This window comes from Haliotis cracherodii, unplaced genomic scaffold, assembly GCF_022045235.1.
Source record: "Haliotis cracherodii isolate W230 unplaced genomic scaffold, xgHalCrac1.p SCAF_11, whole genome shotgun sequence".
NCBI classification, from domain to species: domain Eukaryota; kingdom Metazoa; phylum Mollusca; class Gastropoda; order Lepetellida; family Haliotidae; genus Haliotis; species Haliotis cracherodii.
The window spans coordinates 8,880,377-8,905,106 of record NW_027266266.1 but is presented as its reverse complement, the minus strand read 5'-3'; the positions used below and the strand labels follow the sequence as shown (position 1 = coordinate 8,905,106).

Here is a 24,730-nt window from a genome sequence, read left to right as displayed (position 1 = left end):
ATCATTTATCATTATATTGAAGAGGGTTGGGCTGAGGATGCTGCCCTGGGGAGTGCCATTTTCTAGGGGACACTGGTCCGATAGTGTATGGTCTATACCCACGGTAATTTTGCGATTGTTTAGGAAATCTTGGATGAAGTTTATTATTTGACCTTTTAGTCCTATTTTTTTTAGTTTTTGTATTAGCCCTTGGTGCCATACCATATCGAAAGCTTTAGAGAAGTCGAGGAATATGCCTATGGTGTATTGCTTGTTTAACTGTCCTGTTTTTATATCCTGTTCTAGTCGGGCAAGGTTATCGAGAGTTGATCGGCCAGGAGTGAAGCCGCTTTGGTCAGGGTTTATGATGTTGTTTTGGTCTAGGTAGTGCTGTAGCCTATTTTTAGTCATAAGTTCCATTATTTTGCAGAGATTTGAGGTTAAGGAGATGGGCCTATAGGAGTTTGCCTGATCTGCTGGTTTATTTGGTTTAGGTATTGGGATTACTAGAGCTTCCTTCCATGAGGATGGGACCTGTCCGTTTAGGTAGACTAGGTTGTATAGTTTAAGTAAAGTTTGGAGTAGTTTGGTAGGTAAGTGTTTGATTATTTGGTAAGAGGTGAGGTCTAGGCCAGGGGCTGTTCCTTTTTTTCTATTGTTTAGTACGTGATTTAGTTCTTCTATGGTGTAAGGTTGATTTATTTCTAGGTTGTCTTGTCTGTTTTCTTTGGAGAATTTGGTTTCTTTATTTAGTTTATCTTGGAATTTCTTACTGAAGTTACTGTTGCTGCTAACTTTAGAGAAGTGTTTGGCTAGGTTGTTGGCCTTTTGGGTGGGGTTAGTTGAGTTGTTTATATTGGGGCTTTTTTTGTGCCGTTTGATGCCTCGGATGGCGTGAATTTTGCGCCACACCTTCCTAGCGTCGGTGTGGTGATTTAGCTCCTCACAGAATTTTTTCCAGTTTTTGGTTTTAGCAGTTTTAACTAGGTTTTGCACTTGGTGGTTAAGTTCATGAGCTGTTTTGAGATGAGAGGGGTCTCGTTTAGCTCTGTTGAAAGCTGATTTGCGTTTTAGTCTAGTTAGCTCTATTTCCTCATTCCACCAAGGGACAGTGGGTTTTCCTGGGTTGGATGATTTGAAGGGGATTGCGGATTTGGCTGCGTTGATTATGAAGTTAGTTAGGTTTTGACAGAATGTTTCGGGGTCTGTTGTTTCTAAATCGTTTAGATTAGCTTCGTTGCATAATTCTTGGAATTGGTCCCAGTTGGCGTTTTTGTACTGAAATTTAGGTTCCTGTTTAGGGGTTTGATTTGGTATTTTTATATTTCCTAGGGTTATATTTATGGGAAAGTGGTCGCTGCCTAGAGGTACTGGGTGGACGTCCCACATCAGACTTTGTGCTAAGTCTGGCGTACATATTGTTAAGTCGATAGCCGACATGGTGTGGTGGGTTTTGTCGTACCTAGTTGGTTGGTTATTGTTTAATAGTATTAGGTCATTTTTTTCGATCCACTCTGATATTAGTTGTCCATGGTTGTCTAGTTTATCTGCAATGCCCCAGGTAGGATGATGGGCATTGAAGTCTCCTAGGAAGATGGTTGATTTATTTCCTAATTGGTAAAGGACATCTAGGTCTGTATCTTTAATTGGTTTTAGTGTTGAGTGATAGATGTTAATGATTTTTATTTTTTGGTTATTGATGGTGACTTGGATTCCATTAGCTTCTAGATTAGGAGTGTTTACTTTAACTTCCTCGTAGTTAATATCCTCTCTAACGTAGATGATTAGACCTCCTCCTGTTCTGCCTGGCATGGTTTTGGACCTGTCGGTTCTCACTGCGTTATAATTTGGTAGGTTGAATTTAGTTTTATGTGAGAATTTGGTTTCTTGAATACAAGCTACATGGGGACCTTTATCTATTTTGAATTTAGCTTTGAGTTCAGAACCATGGCCGGCGAGGCCATTGGCATTCCATTGAAAAATGTTTAGGCCTTCCATTGGGAAAATGGGTGGATTTATGTTTGGTTTAGGCTTGGTTTAGGTATTTACTTTAGTAGGTTATTAAGGTTGCTGCTGAAACGTTCGAAAGAGGTGGTGACGAGTTTTAGTTTATGTGCTACACCAAAGAAGGCTTTGGAGCTGGCTTCTGGATTAGACTGCTTTAACACGTAAGCTAGTAGGAGGACTAAGTTGTTCAGATTTTTGCTTGCTACGTTTTGGGTGAGTTTTTTTCTATAGCTTTTGGTTTTTGGGGCTGACAAGGTAAGCTCGTTTATTTCCTCTGAGGATGTGTACTGGTCCTCTTCGGTTAAGTTGTCTTTAGTTTGGTCAATCTGTTCGGTGGTGGGTTGCATGCTGGGTTTGGGTGCGAGAGTCTGAGTGGTTTCTGTAGTTTCCCTGTTGACTGGGTGTTCGGGGGTTGCCTGTAGGTTTGGGAGTGTTGTTGCCCTTGTGGCTGTGATGGCTTGTGTTGGTGCTGGTTGTGTGGTGGTCGTTGTGCGTTGGGTTTTGCTTGCGGGTGTAGATGTGGTAATTGTAGGGTGAGAGGCGGGGAGGGTGAGAGTGTGAGTTTGTGGGATGTGTGGGGTGTTTATTTCATTTGCGGTGTATGCGTCTCGCTGATTTTGGTCCCATACGGAGACTGGGTATACTGTTTTGCGTGCGTGAGTGTTGTTGTTTGGGGGTGGTATTGGTAGTAGTGGTTTGTATGCTTGCGGTGTGGGTTTTTTGGTTTGGATTTTGGCCGTGTTTATGTCTATATGTCTGTTGGCCTGTTGGGTGAGTGATAGTCTGTGGGGGCATTGGTTCGAGAGTGATGAGTGTTTTATGGATTTGCAGTGGATGCACCAGGGTGTGCATATGCCTGGGCAGTCCGTTTGAGCACAGTTTTTGCATTTAGTTTTTTTGAAAGTACATTGGTTAGCGGTGTGATTATATTGTAGGCAATTAGAACATTGCTTTACTTGCTTGATGTATGGTTTGACCTCTAAGTTATGGTTAGCGCCGAAAGTGATATGTTTGGGGGCTTCAGGGTGTTTAGCTGTTTTTTTGAAGTTTATTATTACAATAGGTGTGGGGGTGGTTTTCCCGTTTCTGTTTGATTTAATCCTGCGGAGGCTAGTTATTTGTGGTTGGGTTTGGATAGTGTTAGCTTCTTTGGCGTATATGTCGAGGTCCTCGTCGGTTTCCCTTGGGTGCACTCGAATAACTCCCCTAGTGTATATTTGCCAGTTAGGTTTAGAGCTATTTACGGTGAATTGGAATATCTGTTTAATTTTAGTTGCTGCTATGTAGGATTCTTGATTTGGGAAGATTATCTGATATCCTTTGAAACTACGTTTGATGTTTAGGTAATTGATTTTTTGTTGCCTTAGCCACATGCCTATTTTATTTATGGTCAGTGTTGGAGCTAGTTGTACTGAGGGGGTGGCCGAAAAAAAGTAGAGGGCCCATGTGGTGATGAGGGCTGCGGGTGAGAGGGTGTGTGAGGTAGGTGATGCCGATGCGTCTAGTTTGCGTTTTTTTGATACGCATGCTTGGGGAGGTGGGGTGCTGGGTTGGGTTTCCATGTAGGAGGCTTGAGGGTCTTCATCGCCGTAGCCTGCGGGAATGAGTGAGGGTGTTGCCCTGTCGGAGGTGTTGTGCGCCTCCGCAGGTGTAGGGGATGTAATGCCAGATATTTCGCATATCTCGATTTGTCTTTGGTCTGTCATGCTGGGATTGGGTGTATAGGATGTGTGTGTGAGTTTTGGTGTTTGAGGTGAGGGGTTGTGGATGGAGTGTTTTGGAAGGGGTGAGTAGTGTTTGCGGTGTTTTGGTTGTTTTGGGTTTGTGAGTTGTATAAAGCTTTAAGAGATTAATTGGAGGGCTTGTGTTTTAATTTGAAGTGTTTGAGTTTGTTTAGGTGGGCTTTGTGAGTGTAGTTTTAGGTTTGGGCTTGGGTGTGAGCGTTGATTAGGAGGTGTAGGTTGTTGTGAATGGATTGGTGAGTGGTTATATAATTACCTTTGAAGTTCTCCCTGGGCTTGCTATCAGCGGTGCTGTGCGTGGGCTTGAGGAGGCTCTGGAGGCTTGGAGAGGTGTTGCTTGCTTGGAGTACAAACTGCAACTGGTGACTTGGCACTCGAAATGCACCTACTTATATGGTGGAAGAACTTTCCGAAGACAATAATTCCATTTATTATCACCTTTAGTTCCTGGTGAACAATACAATACAGGTTATCTAGCGGATTATGGTTATTGAAAACAGAGGCTGGCACTTTGAGGGGGGATTATCGTTATTGGTCGGCGTGTTGTCTATCTGATAAGAACTGTCACGTAAACAGGCATGCATCTACTAAATTAGGCCTGGCGACATGTTTTTACAACTAATGTGAGTTGTTTTTTGGGTGAGACATCCGAAGATTGACTGCAAAGATGCATGTGTGAACTCTTGAATATTATATTTATTTTATTTGGATATGAATTATTAATATTTGCACTAGGACAATACCAATCAAACACGACTTCAATGTTGATATTTGTGTAATAACACTTGGTTCTTCATGAACAAAACACTTAGACAAGATACTATCCACGGCAAATTCTCACCAAGTTAATTGAGGAAAAATGGATTACTTCTAAGCGTCGCGGAGTTATGTCCCTTTTCGTTTTGGTGTTTACTATCTCATAATCGTCTTTCCACCATTGTGGAAAGCCGTACATCGTGGCCAGGGAACATACCTGATAATGCTTGCACTTATCGATTTAATTGGTCTGTGCCACGCAACTGACTTCTATTTGTCCATTGCCAATTACCATTCTGTGCTAATTGACAAATTGACAAAAATAATGATATTCATCATCACTTCTAAAGTTCACTAAATGTCACCAGCTTTAAAGCTGTCACAAATGTACACGTATTCTAACCAAGTCTGATCTATCCACTTGGAACGAAGGAATAAACCACATAAAAACACAGACATAATAAAATGTTGCCTAGGAACACTGGAGGGACTCGTACAACACGCTTTATAACGGCAGTGATAACAGCTCGTTTGATGAAGACCACTATTATAAAGTGTGTGAACGTGTAGGTAACGGTACAGAGCTGTCCGTCTGGATGGTGTTCCAGTTGAAGTTTTACAGAACTCTCACTGCATAAAAGTATTGCATAAATTAGTCAGTTACTGCTTTCATTATTCTGTATCACCTCCACAGTGGAACCAAGGACTTATTAGCCCCATACCAAAAGATAAAAGTGTCCCTTTTCGTTTTGGTGTTTACTATCTCATAATCGTCTTTCCACCATTGTGGAAAGCCGTACATCGTGGCCAGGGAACATACCTGATAATGCTTGCACTTATCGATTTAATTGGTCTGTGCCACGCAACTGACTTCTATTTGTCCATTGCCAATTACCATTCTGTGCTAATTGACAAATTGACAAAAATAATGATATTCATCATCACTTCTAAAGTTCACTAAATGCCACCAGCTTTAAAGCTGTCACAAATGTACACGTATTCTAACCAAGTCTGATCTATCCACTTGGAACGAAGGAATAAACCACATAAAAACACAGACATAATAAAATGTTGCCTAGGAACACTGGAGGGACTCGTACAACACGCTTTATAACGGCAGTGATAACAGCTCGTTTGATGAAGACCACTATTATAAAGTGTGTGAACGTGCAGGTAACGGTACAGAGCTGTCCGTCTGGATGGTGTTCCAGTTGAAGTTTTACAGAACTCGTGCAGATGGATACGCTCGAGCTCAACATGCCCATCCCATACAAGGAAGTCGAACGAGAGGTTTAACACACCAAAAAATGCAAAGCTGTCCATCTGGATGGTGTTCCAGTTGAAGTTTTACAGACCTCTCACTGCATAAAAGTATTGCATAAATTAGTCAGTTACTGCTTTCATTATTCTGTATCACCTCCACAGTGGAACCAAGGACTTATTAGCCCCATACCAAAAGATAAAAGTGTCCCGACTGATCCTCTGTCGCATAGAGGTGTGACTGTAAAGGCCTCAATCCGTTGACAAGTTCGAAATTGTTAACGCAACAAATACGGACATTTTCGTTTATCCTATTGCCCTATTTTCTTTGCCGGGTATGTGTATGTTGTTCGGTCATTTCACAGCTGATCTTTGGACATTGAAATGTGGTCCTATTATGGTTTTTTAGACACATTATGTTTGTTTGTTGGTTGATTTGTTGTTTTACACCGCACTCAGCAACATTCCAGCTTGATGACGTCGGTCTGTAAGTAATCGAGTCTGAACAAGACAATCCAGTGATTGACATCATGAGCATCGATCAACGTAGTTTGGATCGAAGACATGCATCAACCAAGTCAGGGAGCCTGATAACCCAATCGCTTCATACGACAACCATCAACGCCTTTTACGGCAAGCATGGATTGCTGAAGACCTATTCTAGCCCGAATCTGATGTTTACCGTGATTTGAACCCATAATCATAGGTTTCTGAAGTGACGCAATCCTTATGTGTGGCTTCCGGCTACCTGGCTGTAAATTCTTTCTCACATTCAACACACTCAGCAGGCACATGACATTGTTTCAGTGTTGAAATTTGGAACAGCCCCCATATAAAGAACACTCAAAACTCTTAACCCTTATCCAGACTATCAAAAACAAAAACACAAACACCGTCCAAAACTAATACTTCAGACACCTAATAGCTCCACCAATTTTAATAATCTAGGCAAAGACTTAGAACTAGATTATCTAACCCAAAACAGGCCTACTAGACCACATTTAAAAAACAAACAAACAAAACACAACAAACAAGCTACCGATAAAATATAAACCACAAATCATAAAAAAAACACAACCACACAAACTCCTTTAGTTCACCCACCTTTTTAGCATGGCATATTTCAAAACACAAAAATTCCGCCAAAATTGATTAAGCAACCATAAACCCCCTTCAGGTTGCCTGACCTTCTCCACCACATTATTAAATGGCCTGGTGGGCCCGTGCGCGAAATACACATGTCAGACAGCGCACGTTAAAACCCAAACTAAGTAAGTCTGTCACCCAGGCTAGCGACCCATAAAGATCCGGGTGGAATGCGTCTTCAGGAACACATGCTTGTCGTAAGAGGCGACTGATGGGATCAGGTGGTCAGACTCGCTGACTTGGTTCATGCATGTCATCGATCCCAACTGCGTGGATCAGTGCTCATCATATCCATGACTGGCTTGTCTGGTTCAGACTCGATTATTTACAGACCGCCGCCATATAGCTGGAATATTGCTGAGTGCGGTGTTTAACAACAAACCAACCAACACACCAATCCAGACTGGCAAGGTGTCGTTTTGCATTGTGACCAATCAGACAGTTGTCTAATCTGTAGCCCATCATTCTACCTATCAGAAGATCATATGCACGTTTGTTACTCTAACCGACAAGTGTCATTATGAAGTGTGACCAACAGGGGAGCTGATGTTGTCTGGCATGTTGTTCATCATTCTACTAACGATTCATATTGATTCAATATTTTATTCAGAAAGAATCAGTAACAGATCATTCAAAAAGTCAACGCCACAGAATATATTTCGGTTCACAGAATCCAGAATTGGCTCTTTTTTTCAGGCAATTAAATTTCATATCATATATGTTAAACAACTTCAGAGTGTACATACGCAGGCTTGACTATAGACTTTATCACAAAAGACTGACAAATGTTTAAATCTACTGAACTGACAATGACATTGGCAAACGTAAATATGAAAACTAAACCACGAAAACGGAATACCAGAAGGTCTGGTTCGATTTTAGCAAATGGTTTCTGACATTGTCGCCCAATTAGTAAATGTTAAAGGCCCCAAATGTTTGCCGATAAATAACACACTTAACATAGATTGCTGTACTTTCAAAACGTTTTCCCATGTTGTGAGCATGAAAGATTTTGAATAATAATAATATGTGTCTTGATGTTGGATGAGCATAAAAATCTGAGTTACCCACCTTCTTGAAATAAATGGGTTTTCAAATGATAATAATTTGTATATAAATGGAGAAAGTCTAATCTTGACCCCACTGTATCTATAGTTATGTAGAGCAGATGGAATACACCAATTTCTAGGTGTCAGTAGCCCATGCATGGATAAAAGGATCACCCGATAACACGTCGGTTGATTTATCATTTATCAGTTGTTATGCACACTCATTCACTTATGAGATTACAATCCACACAATTCAATATACCTATACGGCTTGATTCCACTGTGAACCCTCGTGTGTCTCTGCAGGTTACCTGCCTGTGTAAATCCTTTCCCACATTCAACACACTGATACGGCTTGATTCCACTGTGAATCCTCATGTGGGACTGCAGCTGATGTGAATGAGTAAATCCTTTCCCACATTCAACACACTGATACAGCTTGATTCCACTGTGAATCCTCATGTGTCTCTGCAGGACATCTGATAGTGCAAATGTTTTTTCACACAAAATGCACTGATAAGGCTTGATTTCACTGTGAATCCACGTGTGCGCCTTCAGACTGCATGATTGAGTAAATCCTTTCCCACATTCACCACACTGATGAAGCTTCACATTCCTGTTACAAAGCATGTGCCTTTTCATGGCACCTGATTTAATAAATGTTGCCCCACACTTTCCACACTGTGATTGCTTTGAAGGACTACCACGATCTTTGTGTTGCTTGAGATCACCTGTTTCCTGCGTGTCAGCAACACAGTGTTTCTTGAGACGACCTGTTTCCAGCAATTCACTCTCACTGACGGTGATCACACGTGTTCCAGTAACAGAGGCAGTATTCTGTGGTTGGCTTTGTGCTTCCATTATTAACTTCGTGTTCACTGTAGGTTGCCTGACCTTCTCCACATTATTAAATGGCCTGGTGGGCCCGTGCGCGAAATACACATGTCAGACAGCGCACATTAAAACCCAAACTAAGTAAGTCTGTCACCCAGACTAGCGACCCATGAAGATCCGGGGTGGAATGTGTCTTCAGCAACACATGCTTGTCGTAAGAGGCGACTGGTGGGATCAGGTGGTCAGACTCGCTGACATGGTTCATGCATGTCATCGATCCCAACTGCGTGGATCAGTGCTCATCATATCCATGACTGGCTTGTCTGGTTCAGACTCGATTATTTACAGACCGCCGCCATATAGCTGGAATATTGTTGAATGCGGTGTTAAACAACAAACCAACCAACCCACCAATCCAGACTGGCAAGGTGTCGTTTTGCAGTGTGACCAACCAGACAGTTGTCTAATCTGTAGCCCATCATTCTACCTATCAGAAGATCATATGCACGTCTGTTACTCTAACCGACAAGTGTCATTATGAAGTGTGACCAACAAGGGAGCTACTAACGATTCATATTGATTCAATATTTTATTCAGAAAGAATCAGTAACAGATCATTCAAAAAGTCAACGCCACAGAATATATTTCAGTTCATAGAATCCAGAATTGGCTCTTTTTTCAGGCAATTAAATTGCATAATATATATGTTAAACAACCTCAGAGTGTACCCACGCAGGCTTGGGTATAGCCTTTATCACAAAAGGCTGACAAAGTTTAAATTGACAATGAAATTGACAAACGTCAATATGAAAATAAAACCACGACAACGGAATACCAGAAGGTCTGGTTCGATTTTAGTAAATGGTTTCAACACAACTGACATCGTCGTCCAATTAGTAAATGGCCCCAAATGGTTGCCGATAATTAACACACTTAACATAGATTGCTGTATTTTCAAAACGTTTTCCCATGTTGTGACCATGAAAGATTTTGAATAATAATAATGTGTGTCTTGATGATGGATTAGCATAAAAATCTCAGATACCCACCTACTTGAAGACATATATTTTAAAATAATAGTAATTTGTATATAAATGAAGAAAATCTAATTCTGACCCCACTATATCTGTAGTTATGTAGATCAGATGGAATACACCAATCTCTAGGTGTCAGTAGCCCATGCATGAATTAAAGGATTACCCGATAACACGAAGGTTGATTTATCATTTATCAGTTGTTATGCACACTCATTCACTTATACGATACGGCTTGATTCAACTGTGAACCCTCGTGTGTCTCTGCAGGTGAGATGATTGTGCAAATCCTTTCCCACATTCAACACACTGATACGGCTTGATTCCACTGTGAATCCTCATGTGGGACTGCAGGTTACATGATTGTGCAAATCCTTTCCCACATTCAACACACTGATACGGCTTGATTCCACTGTGAATCCTCATGTGTCTCTGCAGGTTAGATGATTGTGTAAATCCTTTCCCACATTCAACACACTGATACGGCTTGATTCCACTGTGAATCCTAATGTGGGACTGCAGCTGATGTGAATGAGTTAATCCTTTCCCACATTCAACACACTGATACAGCTTGATTCCACTGTGAATCCTCATGTGTGACTGCGGGTTAGATGATTGTGTAAATCCTTTCCCACATTCAACACACTGATACGGCTTGATTCCACTGTGGATCCTCATGTGTGACTGCAGGTTACATGAGTGTGCAAATCCTTTCCCACATTCAACACACTGATAAGGCTTGATTCCACTGTGAATCCTCATGTGTGACTGCAGGTGACCTGATTGTGCAAATCCTTTCCCACATTCAACACACTGATAAGGCTTGATTCCACTGTGAATCCTCATATGGGTCTGCAGGCTACCTGATTGTGTAAATCTTTTCCCACATTCAACACACTGATAAGGCTTGGTTCCAGTGTGAACTCGCATGTGTCTCTGCAGGTCATCTGATAGTTTAAATGTTTTCTCACATACATTGCACTGATAGGGTTTGATTCCACTGTGAATCATCATGTGTTTCTGCAGAGAATTTGACAGTGAATATGTTTTTTCACACACATTGCACTGATAAGGCTTGATTCCACTGTGAATCCTAATGTGGGACTGCAGGCTACCTGATTGTGTAAATCTTTTCCCACATTCAACACACTGATAAGGCTTGATTCCAGTGTGAACTCGCATGTGTCTCTGCAGGGCATCTGATTGTGTAAATGTTTTCCCACATTCACCACACTGATATGGCTTCATTCCAGTGTGAATCCTCATGTGTTTTTGCAGAGTATCTGATAATGTAAATGTTTTCTCACATACATTGCACTCAAAAGGCTTTATTCCACTGTGAATCCTCATGTGTCTCTGCAAGGTACTTGATCGTGTAAATGTTTTCCCACATTCAACACACTGATAGGGCTTGATTCCACTGTGAATTCGCATGTGTCTCTGCAGGCTGCATGATTGAGGAAATCCTTTCCCACATTCGTCACACTGATGAAGCTTGACTTCATCACTGTGACAAAGCATGTGTCTTTCCATGGCACCAGATTTAATAAATGTTGCCCCACACTTTCCACACTGTGATCGCTTTGAAGGACTACCACGATCTTTGTGTTGCTGGAGATTACCTGTTTCTAGCGTGTCAGCAACACAGTGTTTCTTGAGACGATCTGTTTCCAGCGATTCACTCTCACAGACGGTGATCACACGTGTTTCAGTAACAGAGCCAGTATTCTGTTGTTGGCTTTGTGCTTCCATTATCAACTTTGTGTTATCGTGTTCACTGAAAACATAAATGCGTTGTGACGATCCTTTATCAAATGAATGCATTTCCTACAGATGTTTTCACAATTACAACTCGGGCTGGGACCACACATAATATGACACAATATATATAATGATAAACTACCTGATACTGTAAATGTGTTTCTACATTCAACACATCCATTATATCTTGTATCTTATAATATGTCAATGGGGTTATTTGTTATATCTTTTCTACAATCTCTCCCTGAAGTGTATTTAGCTACCGTACCATGACTGCTGTAATACTTTAAAGGGCATAGGTGTCATGCTGTCAAAGACACATATAAATCGCCAACGCGAGAGAATACAATAATGTAACATCCAGAGGCCAGATATCAGAGCCAATGAGATGGACCCTATCATTCCACCACTATTACCGATTAAAAAGTGATATTTTTCTAGTTCTTATACTGGGCGTTCCATATTTCCGCTACACACAGCATATTGGGGGGAAAAGGCATAATCAGCGAAATTTGCGCCATCAAAAACTGTCGTCTCTGGGTACGACCACCCGGCTTTGTGACAGCAGCTCGGACCACTGATGTCGCTACTTTGTAACAAACTAGTACCCTGCCCTTCGCCTCAACGGCGCCAGGGACCAGTCTCTTTTTCTGTCACTTGGTTCATAGATCCCGTTGCATTACAACTATTTCTAATAAAATATGCATTTGTAGGAAAAATTGTCTTAGTCCTGGAATTATTTTTGATCTTTTGATTCACAGAACATTGACGTTCCACGATTTACCAGGTGTGTGTTAGTGACAAACGATTCACGAAGTACTCTCGTTCAGAATATAAACAATTGCTTCATACATTTATATTTTAATACTTGAAGTATTTAATTTATTACTTTATTTCTGCCCTATTTTACAAAATAGATATAAACAGTGCCTTATGCATGTACACTTGCCCGGATAATTCCATGTAAAAGCCTTTGCGCATCTTTCATTGTATACTTCTGACACGAAAGGTTGAGAAATGACAAGGTAATAATGGACAAATGTCCAACATTAAACATATATTTGTTTATTTTGAAATATTCTTTTGAGTATCTTCATTGTTTATCTATTCAAGTTGTCATTTATGTCATGGGGAAGCACAGTCGTTGATCACAGTCAGTCTCCCAATCAATACTCGTGATTCGCAATGCTACTGTCAGTTTGAAATTATGGACGTCATTTTAGATTATTAGGGTAATAAAGTCAACCGACTCACCGTCGTTCTATCAATACATGTCCCATGACCTATTTTATTTTGAGCTCTTATATAGGAGTTACATGTATACTTCCTAGACGAAAAAAGTTGACTGTTAATGAAGTCCAGCATTACCGATGACCATTGTAGTCCAATGCTCATTCATGGCATAAAATAATTTACTTACAAAACGTTGTTGTTACTTTATTTCTCATTTATCAAACCGTTACAAAATATTGATTAGGAATAACTGTACTTCTATTTTGGTGACCGAAGATTTACACAACATACTTAGGTGACACATATAGTTGGAACAGTGGAACAATTTGATGTTCAAAACACTCATGAAACGTTATAGGATATTCAAAATACATTGAACAATATAACTTCACAATAAACCTATGCACGTAATTGAAAGAATACAATATTAACAAAGAGAAATCAACTTGAAAGAACACATGAAAATGTCTTACCTTCAGATAAAATCAATGAATGATGATATACGAGTTGCTAGCTTTCCAAAATGTATTCGGATGCAGTGTGACTTGGCATTCTTACTTACTTACTTACTTACTTTGGAGATTTAACGTGCGCTTTCCGACTGATGCGTATTTCGCACACGGGCCCGGCCAGGCCATTTAATGTGTTTCCGAAAGGGGCGAGGGTGGTCTGTGCAACCCAAGAGGGGGCTTTAGGGGTTGCTTATATAGAATTTGGGAATTTTGAGATTTGGAATAGATGCTGATGGGGTTGGGGAGGAGAACTAAGGGAGCTGGGTATGGTGGATGCTTGTTTGTTTATGTGATTTTGATTTGGTAGGTTATTATGGTTTTAGATGCGTTTTATTAGTTCCGTTTTTATTAAGAATACGCCTAAGGCCTTGAAGTTTTCTAGTTTATTTTGTGGGTTTAGTATTGCTTCTAGAGTGAGAGCCTTGTTTAGATTGAGGGTGGTTTGTAATGCGGTTCGATGTGTTAGGTAGTGTGTGCAGTGGATGAGTGCGTGTTCTGGGGTTTCTGGTTGTTTGCAGTGTGGGCAGTTACCTGTAGTGTGTTTTTTAAATTTTTTTAGGTGGTTATTTAGGTTGGTGTGTCCTGTTTGGAGTTTAGTGATTACTCTGTCGATTTTTTTTGATGGATGGAGAATTTTTGGTTTGGTTAGTGGTTTGCTGAGCACTCTTTTGATTTTGCTATTTGAGTTTAGATATAGGTTATGCCATTTTTTTGTGATTTTTTGTTTGTTTACACTTTTAATTTCTGATTTTGAGATGGGTAAGTTTAAGCTTATTTCTGGGATTTTAAGGGATAGTTTAGCTGCTTTATCGGCGTTTTCATTACCGTATATTCCTACGTGGGCGGGTATCCACAAGAAGGTTATTTGTTTGCCTGCTTTTGTTAGGTCGTTGGAGCTTTTAAGTATTTGATTTATTAATTTAGGTCGGTTTTTGGTATTTTTGTTTTGGAGGGCTTGTAGTCCACTTAGGGAGTCAGTAAGTATTAGGATTTTTTGGTTGTTTTTGGATTCTTGATTGTGGAGGGCTGAGGCCATGCCCATTAGTTCGGCCGTGAATATTGATTGGTTATTTGGGAGTCGGAAGGATTGTGTGGTTTTAGTTGGTTGTGTGGTATGGACTCCGAAACCCGTGTGTTTGGAGGTCGGATCTGAGGATCCGTCCGTGTAAATGTGACACCAATTTGGCCAATTTTTGTGTATGTATGCTAGTGTGGTAGTTTTAGCTATGTTTGGGTCGGTTTGTTTATTTATTTGGCTAGCTAGTGTTGTGTCTATTTTGGGTATTTTAAGTTTAGGGGTGAAGATATTTGATTGTTTGCAGTTTTGTTTAAGATTTTTAATTTGGTGTTCATTTAGGTAGTTTGTTATTCTTTGGGATATTGGGGTAAGTAAGGGGTGTTTACGAGCTAGAGCTTGGTTTTTAGGGCTGATGTTTTGGTTTATTAAGTTTTGGATGAGAGGGTTTGATTGGGACGCGGCCCAGAAATTTAAGCTTAGCTGTTCCCTGCGTAGACTTAGTGGCATTTCTCCTGTTAAGGCCTGAAGTGAGGTGTAGGAGGTGCCATGTTGGGTGCGTGTAATGAGTTTGAGAGCCTGATATTGTATTGAGTCAAGTTTTTTGGATAGAGAGTTGTTTAGGGTGTTGTATATGGCGCAGCCGTAGTCTAGTTTTGATCTAATTAGGGATATGTAGAGAGAGAGGAGAGTATCTTTGGAGGCTCCCCAGTTAGAGCCAGTTAGGCATCTTAGGGTGTTTAGGTCTTTACTGCATTTAGTTGTTAGGTTTTGGATGTGAGCATCCCAGGTGAGATGTTCATCGAAAATAAGTCCTAAGAATTTGGTTTGTTTTTGAAATTTGATTGTTTGGTTGTTTAGCTGGAGGATTGGGGAGGCGGGTTTCATGTTTTTATGTTTGAATACTATTCCTGTTGTTTTTTCTGAGTTAAGGGAGAAGCCCCATTTGTCAGCCCATTGTTGTATTTTATTAAGAGATTTTTGGAGTAGATTTGTGGCCATTTTCATGCTTTTAGTGCGGATCCAGATGGCTCCATCATCCGCGAATTTTGATGTGTTTACTTTAGGGGATAGACCCTCGAATAGATCGTTTATCATTATATTGAAGAGGGTGGGGCTGAGGATACTGCCCTGTGGAGTGCCATTTTCTAAGGGACATTGGTCCGATAGAGTTTGGTCTATACACACGGTTATTTTACGATTGTTTAGGAAGTCCTGGATGTAGTTTATTATCTGACCTTTGAGTCCTATTTTTTTAAGTTTTTGTATTAGCCCATCGTGCCATACCATGTCGAAAGCTTTAGAGAAGTCTAAGAAGATGCCTGTGGTATATTGTTTATTTAGTTGTCCTGTCTTAATATCTTGTTCTAGTCGGGCGAGGTTATCTAGGGTTGAGCGGCCAGGAGTGAAACCGCTTTGATCTGGGTTTATGGTGTTATTTTGGGTTAAGTAATGTTGTAATCTATTTTTAGCCATTGATTCCATTACTTTACATAAGTTTGAAGTTAGGGATATTGGTCTATATGAGTTAGCTTGATTAGCTGGTTTATTAGGTTTAGGGATTGGTATGACTAGGGCCTGTTTCCAGGGTGTGGGAACCTGTCCGTTTAGGTAGATGAGATTGTATAGTTTGAGTAGTGCCTGGAGCAGTTTTAGGGGGAGTTTTTTAATTATTTGGTAAGAGGTTAGGTCTAATCCTGGGGCTGTGCCCTTTTTCCTGTTTTGGATTACGTAGAGGAGCTCCTCCATTGTGTAGGGTTGATTTATTTCTAGATTGTTATTGTTTGGTTCTTTTGTGGGTTTGTTTTCTGTTTTAAGTTTATCTTGGAATTTTTGGCTGAAGTTGCTGTTGCTGCTAACGGCCGAAAAGTGGTTGGCGAGATTATTTGCTTTTTGGGCGGGGTTGGTTGAGTTGTTAATGTTAGGGTTTTTTTTATGTCGTTTTAAGCCTCTAATGGCGTGGATTTTGCGCCAGACCGTTCTGGCATCTGTACGGTTATTTATACCTTCGCAGAATTTTTTCCAGTCTCTACTTTTGGCTATTTGGACTAGTTTTTGAACCTGGTGGTTTAGTTCGTGGGCTATGTTTAAATATTTGTAGTCGCGTTTTGCTTTATTGAAGGCTGATTTACGTTTTCGTCTAGTCTGTTCTATTTCCTCATTCCACCATGGTACCGTCGGTTTGCCTGTCTTAGATACTTTGAAGGGGATGGAGGTTTTGGCTGCGTTTATTATATAGTCTGTTAGGTTTTTACAATAGGTTTCTGGATCATTATTTTCTATTTCGTTTAAGTTAGCTTCGTTGCAGATATCTTGGAATTGGTCCCAGTTAGCTTTGTTGTAATGGAATTTTGGTTCTTGGTTTTCTGTTTGGATTGGTACGTTTGTATTTCCTATGGTTATGTTTATGGGGAAGTGGTCGCTACCTAGCGGGACGTCGTGCACTTCCCATTGAGTGCTTTGGGCTAGATCTGCGGTGCATATGGTTAGGTCGATAGCCGACATTTTTTGGTTTATCTTATCGTACCTTGTGGGTTGGTTGCTATTAAGGAGTACTAGGTCGTTTGTTTCTATCCATTCGGAGATTAATTTGCCATGAGTATCTATTTTATCATCTATGCTCCATGTAGGATGGTGAGCGTTAAAGTCTCCTAGGAATATAGTAGATTTATCGCTTATTTTGAGTAGTTTGTTTAGATCCTCAGGTTGGACTTTTTGTTCCGCCCAGTGGTAAATATTTATGATGTTTATGTTTCGGTTATTTAATGTGATTTTAATGCCGTTGGCTTCTAGGTTTGGCGTGTCTATTTTTATTTCTTCGTAATTTATATCTTCCCTGATAAATATGATTAGTCCTCCTGCGGCTCTTCTTGTTTTCGGTTTAGCTCTGTCAGTTCTAACTGAGTTGTAGTTAGGTAGTGTGAATTTCGATTTTTTTGAGAATTTGGTTTCCTGTATACAAGCAATGTGAGGGCCTTTATTTAGTTTAAATTTAGTTTTTAGTTCATGGCCGTGGGAGGTGAGTCCGTTGGCGTTCCACTGAAAAATATTTAGTCCTTCGAATATTGGGTTCGGGTGATTGGTGATTTAGTTTTTAGTTTTTATTTTATTCGGTGAGTTCTTTTAGATGGAGGTTAAAGAGGAAGAAGGGAAGATCGGTTAATTTTAGATTGAAAGCTACTTTGTGGAAGGATTCCATACTAGCTTTTGGTGAGTTTTGACTATGCATATATGCTAGGAGTAAGGTGAGGTTATTTAGGTTTGGGGTGTTGGCTGGTTGGGAAGTTTGGTTTGTTTTAGTTGGAGTAGTGTCTATTGTTTCCTCAGTAGTGGAGAAATCTTCGTCATGGGTTGGATTAGGTTTAGCTGGTTGAGTTTCCATGGGGGAGGCATGTGATGTGGAGGGTTGTGAAGGTGTTGGCGGGATGGGTGTAGCTGATGTTTTCTTAGTGTTTGTGTTTTGTTGTTGTGCTTGCTTGTGGGAGAGCGTTGTTGCCATATGGGCTGTAGGGTGCTTGGATGAGGGTCGTGTTGTGGTGGTCATTTTGAGGTTTGTTTTGCATGCGGGGGTTGATGTTTTGGGAGGGTTCGTGGTTGGTTGAGTGGCTGCTTGTGTGTGTGAGGTGGGTGCGGTTTCTCGGTAGGGGTCCCAGACAGAGCTGTCGGTTATGGGTGTGGTGTTTGTTTGTGGGATGGTGTTTGGGTGTGGTGTAGGGAGGAGTGGTTTAGATGCAGGTGTAGCAAATTTTCGTGTTTGGATTTTAGCCGTTTCTATGTTTATGTGTTTGTTGGCCTGCTGGGTGAGTGTGTGTCTGTGTGGGCATTGGTTTGAAAGTGAAGTGTGTTGGGTGGATTTGCAGTGGATGCACCAGGGTGTGCATGTGCCTGGGCAGTCTGTTTGTGCGCATTTTTTACATTTAGTTTTAGGGTAGGTGCATTGGGAAGCAGTGTGGTTGTATTTGAGGCACTTTGAACATTGCTTAACCTGCTTTATATAGGGTTTGACTTCTAAGTTTGTGTGGGCTCCGAAGGATATGTGTTTGGGGGCTTCAGGAAATTTAGCGGTTTTTTTAAAGTTGATTATGACAATGGAGGTTGGGACCGTTTTTCCGTTTCTAGTTGAGGTTATTCTGCGCGTGCTGGTGATTAGGGGTTGAGGGTTTTGGTCTTGGTTTATGTTAGCTTCTAGAGAGTATAATTGTAAGTCCTCAGTTGTTTCCCTTGGGTTAACCCTTATTACGCCTCGTGTATATTGTTGCCAATTAGGTGTTTGTTTGATTACCGTGACGTGGAATATTTGAGTTATTTTATTTGCTGCGTTGTAAGATTCTCGGTTAGGAAAGATTATCTGGTATCCTTTGTTGGCTTTTTTAATATTGTTGTAATTTATTTTTTGTCTTTTGAACCAAAGTCCTATTTTGTCTGCCGAAAGTTCTAGTGAGAGAGTGGTGCCTGAGCCTGCTGAGAAGAAGTAGAGGGCGAAGGTGGTGAGGAAGGCGGCCGGGGAGGGTGTTGGCGATGGAGGTGGAGTGGATGTGTCGAGTTTGCGTTTTTTGGTGTTTTGTGGTGGCGAGTTAGCTGGTTTGGTTGGGGTGGTGTATGTCGTGTTTTCGCCATACTCGGTCGGGACGATGTTTTCGAGTGACCTCCCAGAAGTGTTGTGCGCTTCCGCAGGCGTGGGTGAGTAAGGAGCTGGAATGTCTGCGAGTGTGGCGTTGCGGGTGTCAGTCATATTGTTTGGGTGTTGTGTTGGAGAGCGTGTGTTGTGGTGAGTGGTGGTGGTTTTGGGGAGGTGAGTTGGTTTGTTGTTTTTACTTGGTGATTTGTGTTTAGGAGGCGGAGGAGGTTGCGGTGGTTATTTGTTGTTGGTTTTAGTAGGAGGGTTTGGGAAATGGATTATTTATTGAAGATTAAGTTTGATTCTGGAAGGCTGGGATAAGGTGAGACAAGTGGAAAGCGGGGATTAAGAGATATTTAGTCGAAGGAGTGGAGGTATGTGAGTGGTGGGCGTGGGTGGTGAGTAGGAAAGAGCGAGCGTTGTGTTTAGGAGAAGGGGGGATTAGGTGTTTTTTGCTTTTAGGAGTTGGGTCAAAGGGTGTGTTTGAGTGGTGGGCGTGGGTGTGAGTAGAAATGAGTGCGAGCTGTGTTAGGGAGATTGGGTAGGATAAGGTGTTGGTTATTTAGTGTTGTTGTTTTTTAAGGATTTAGGGGTTTTATGATTAATTCGGTGAGAGTGATTTTAAGAGTATGTGAATAAGGATAACGTGATAATTACCGATGATGGAGTTTCCTTGGCTGGCTATCAGGCAATGCTCTGTGCTGGCTTGGGAAGTGTTGCTCGCTGGGAGTACAAACTGCAACTGATTGTCTGGCCAAGACTCGTTTATTTTCAAACCGCTGTCCTGTAGCTGGAACACTGCTAGGTTCGGCGTTAAACAACAAACAAACGGTGAGAGTGATTGTAAGAGTATGTGAATAAGGCTGAAAGGATGACGTGATAATTACCGATGTTGGAGTTCTCCTTGGCTGGCTATCAGGCAATGCTCTGTGCTGGCTTGGGAGGTGCTGTGCTGACTTGGCATTCGAACTGCACCTACTTATATAGAGGAAGGACGCACAGCAATCGCTGATCGGTTATTTTTCGAAGACATTAATTCCATTTATTATCACCTTTAGTTCCTGGTGAACAATACAATACAGATTATCTAGCGGATTATGCTTATTGAAAACAGAGGCTGACACTTTGAGGGGGGATTATCGTTATTGGTCGGCGTGTTGTTTATCTGGTAGGACTGTCATGTAAACAGGCATGCATCTACTAAATTAGGCCTGGCGACATGTTTTTACAACTGATGTGAGTTGTTTTTTGTGAGACATCCGAAGATTGACTGCAAAGATGCATGTGTGAACTCTTGAATATTATATTTATTTTATTTGGAAATGAATTATTAATATTTTCCCTAAGACAATACCAAATAAACACGACTTCGATGTTGATTTTTGTGTTAGAACAGTTTGGTTCTTCATGAACAAAACATTATGACAATATACTATCGACGACAAATTCTCACCAAGTGAACTCAGTTACAATGGATTACTTCTAAGCGTCGCGGAGTTATGGCCCTTTTCTTTGTGGTGTTTACTACCTCATAATCGTCTTTTCACCTGATAGTGGAAAATGTTTTTTTATTCATTTGTGGAAAGCCATAAATCGTGGCCAGGGAACATATCTGATAATGCTTGCACTTATCGATTTAATTGGTCTGTGCCACGCAACTGACTTCTATTTGTCCATTGCTGATTACCATTCAGTGATAATTAACCCTCTGTGTTCCATTTGTCCATTACTCTTGCTTTTACGTGTACATTATACATGCTCTCTGCATCCAAGCATTCATTCACCTGATGTTCCTCATAACATAGTTAACATCGATAGATGCTCTCTTAAACATAAACATTGATAAACAGTGTCAATGTTATGACCACTTCGTTGTATATAGGACATTTCCCCATACTGAATAAAAGTGATGTAAACAACAGCCAACATATACTTTATATTACAGTTCTATTAACAAATTGACAAACAATAATACTATTCATCATCACTTCTAAAGTTCACTAAATCCCACCAGCTTTAAGCTGTCACAAATATACACGTATTCTAACCAAGTCTGATCTACCCACTTAGAACGAAAGAAATAACCCCCCTCAAAAAAAAAAAAACCCACAGAAGTAGTCAAATGTTACCTATGAACACCGGAGGGACTCGAACAACACGTTTTATAACGGCAGTGATAACAGCCCGTTTGATGAAGACCACTATTATAAAGTTTGTGAACGTGTAGGTAACGGTACAGAGCACGTGCAGATGGATACGCTCGAGCTCAACATGCCCATCCCATACAAGGAAGTCGAACGAGAGGTTTAACACACCAAAAAAGGCAAAGCTGTCTATCTGGATGGTGTTCCAGTTGAAGTTTTACAGACCTCTCACTGCATAAAAGTATTGCATAACTTAGTCAGTTACTGCTTTGATTATTCTGTGTCACCTACACAGTGGAACCAAGGACTTATTAGCCCCATACCAAAAGATAAAAGTGTCCCGACTGATCCTCTGTCGTATAGAGGTATCAATTTTGTGTCTATACCATGTAAAATATATGCAGGCGTTTTGAAAAGAGAATCAGGAACTGGCTTGAGAAGAACAGTATATTGTCTCAGGAACAAAATGGTTTCCGTTCTGACAGAAACTGTATCGACAATTTGTATACTTTATATAATGTGATAAATAATAGGAAATCTGCTTGACTATGGTTTAAACTTATGTCTGTTGGAGTCTGTTGGAGTACAAGGGAAGATATTGAAAGCTGTTCAAGCCCTATATCAAGATGTGAGATGTGAAGTACGCGTTAATGACTATATAACAGATTCTTTTAATGTTTCAAGGGTGTTAAGCAAGGTTGCAAATTGTCACCAACTCTATTTTCTATATATAGAAATGATCTAGCCACGGAGATAATGAATCTCACATGGGATGTACCATTGGATAACGAAATGTTATCCATTTTGTTATACACTGATGATATTGGGAAGCATATCTCCAAAATATGTTAGATATTGTAATTACTTGGTGTTTAAAATGGCGGATTAGCATTTATGATGGCAACACAAATTGTCCATTTTCGGAAGAAATCTTTCGTTAGATCTTGTTATCAGTTTTCGTGTGGCAATACTCCATTTCTTATGAGACCGCTTACCGTTATCTAGGATTGTGTTTAAACGAATATTTAGACATGCACAAGACCGGGAAAGAGCTTTGTAAGTCTGCTCGTAGAGTGTTATCTGCTCTGCACACTAAGTATATTTATGCTGGTGGAATGTCATATGATGTTTTTACGAAGTTAAATATCGCTGCTTGAACCAGTTTTGTTTTATGGTGCCTCTATATAGGGCTTACATAGTGTTAAAGAAGTTGAGGTTGTGCAAAATAACTTAAGGCTGCCAGGATGTTTCTTGGTTTAAATAAATATGCTCCTGTTCTTGCAAGTCGAGGGAATATGGGCTGGTGCTCAGTTTTGGTTACTCAGAAAATAGAATGTTTCAGATATCTTTTCAGACTTAAATCTATGCAGCAAGAGTGCCTGCTTAATATTATTCACCGATGGTCTAGATGTTTTACCACATCTTGGGATGGTAAAATTATGAACCTTTTGAACCAGTATAATTGTACTCACTTACTGGAAATCAGAAATCAAAAACGTTTTATTTTGAAATGACACAGTTAATTGGCACACTTCGCTTTGGAATGATACGGGTAATGTGAAAGGAAATAAGTTACATACCTAAAGAAAATATAAGTGTTGACCTTCTCTTGATTTCTATGTTAAAATATTTTGTATAGAGACCACCTCCGTATTTTAGCCAAGTTTAGATGTGAAGCTTTTCCTTTGTTTGTTGAGACATGCAGATATTCCAAGCCTCCTATACCACTATCAGTGAGGTTATGTAAATATTGCAATTGTGATTTGGTGGAAGATGAATGTCATTTATTACTACAATGCAGTATTTATGAAGATTTACAGCATGATTTATACTGTGCAGCTGAAGAAAACAACCGAGATTATAATGTGATATGCGAAAAGAAGAATTTTTTATTTACTCAATGAATTCAAACGTTAAACAAAAATTGCTTGCCGCAATGCTTTTTAAAATGTTTAAGAGACGACAGTCGTCGCCTTGATTATTAAATTAACTCTCTCTCTACCTATCCTTTCTTTTTCTTTCGTTGTTGAATCGAGGAGTTTGTTATTGTTTCCTGTGAGTCTTCTGATTTCGTAGCTTAATTTCCCAGCTCTCACATTATATGACACTTTAATAAACATTTTACAACTACTACCTATGGAATTCCTCAGCACTAATACTCAACATGCTTAGAGAGCAAGTGTCAAAATCACAAACCTAAATGAGATCCTCTCTACATGGACACGCTCGGTGATTGTTGAGATCACAAAGACTATCTACAGTCAGTCAAGATGGCAGTGTATATTCATTTCCAGCATCCTATTAAAATTAGTGGTAAATGTGAGAGAAACTTAAAATAGTCCCCGCCCCACTTCCACTTATTAATTCTTAAAAAAACAAGAACTGTTTGGGGGTGGGGAAATGTACCGTTACTAAATTCAAGTGAGTGAGTGAGTGGGTGAGTTTGATTTTACACCGCTTTTATCAATATTCCAGCAATATCTCGGCGGGGGACACAAGAAATGGGCTTCACACATTGTATCCATGTCGGGAATCGAACCCGGGTCTTCGACGTGACGAGGTAATGCTTTAACCACAAGGCTATCCGACCGCATCCCCCCACCCCAAATTCTTGGTGTACTTTGTGGTATGTAGTATGACACTTATACGAATATCTCTCACATAGACATTCATGAAAATAATGAAAAAGCAGACACACTGGCGAAGCTGGCTCTCTACAATGTGGAGACAATAGAGATAAAAGCAAGATCAAAGCCTCCATAGCCCAAAGATGGCAAGCCAAGTGGGACAAACGTAAGATTGGCAGACGGCTACACAAAATTCAGCCAAGATCCACCAAAAGCCATCTCATACTCAAATGAAAGGAGAGTAGAAATTGCCATCTCACGCCTCAGACCAAGTCACAAAAAGCACTTTGACAAGGTTTGTCCATCTTGCAATCAACTTGAATCCATTGCTCACTTGCTATGGGAATGTCTTGTGGTTTAAAGTGTTCGCTCATCACGTCCAAGACCCGGGTTCGATTCCCGACATGGGTACAATGTGTGAAGCCCATTTATAGTGTACCCCGCCGTGATATTTCTCGAATATTGCTTAAAGAGGCTTAAAATCAAACACACTCACTATGGACGTTTCAATGATTGCATCAAACACATCATTAAACTTATCAGAAGACCGCATGCACGTCCGTTACTCGGACTGGCAATGTGTCATTTTGAAGTGGGGCCAACGAGACAGGTAGATTGATGGGCTACAGGCTAGACAATATATGCTATCAAAAGCCCACATGGAGACGAGATCGTGCAACATCACATCATCGTGGGTGACTTTTACAACAAGATAACAAAAGACAGGTTCAGGACAGATTTCTCTCCGATTGAGCATGTATAGGATGTTTTGGATCGCCGTGTGCCTCGACGGAATCCAACAAACTAAATGTGTTAGTTTTCGGTTTTTAAGAGAATAAATATATTTGGTATTCTCAAAAGTCCTTTCATATTGATTTAAACAATGTTTTATTCAGGAATGATCAGTAACATGAAATTCAAAACGTCTTCGCCACAGAATAAAGTAAAGTTCATGTACTAAAAACCAGAAGTGGCAACTAATTTAATAAATGATAAATGCTATATCACAATCA

The 24,730-nt window shown here is 40.4% G+C and overlaps 1 protein-coding gene across 1 annotated transcript in view; it reads right to left on the bottom strand.

Moving 5' to 3' along the window:
* The window catches only part of LOC139456069 (zinc finger protein 91-like), an 89,578-nt gene that overhangs the window by 5,676 nt on the left and 59,172 nt on the right, over positions 1 to 24,730 (bottom strand). The window contains exons 6-8 of the mRNA XM_071237574.1: positions 11,346 to 11,584; positions 10,060 to 11,090; positions 8,202 to 8,491 (exon numbers count right to left, since the gene is read on the bottom strand). Coding sequence (XP_071093675.1) covers positions 8,202 to 8,491; positions 10,060 to 11,090; positions 11,346 to 11,584 — 1,560 coding nt within the window. The remainder of the gene's footprint in view (positions 1 to 8,201; positions 8,492 to 10,059; positions 11,091 to 11,345; positions 11,585 to 24,730) is intronic.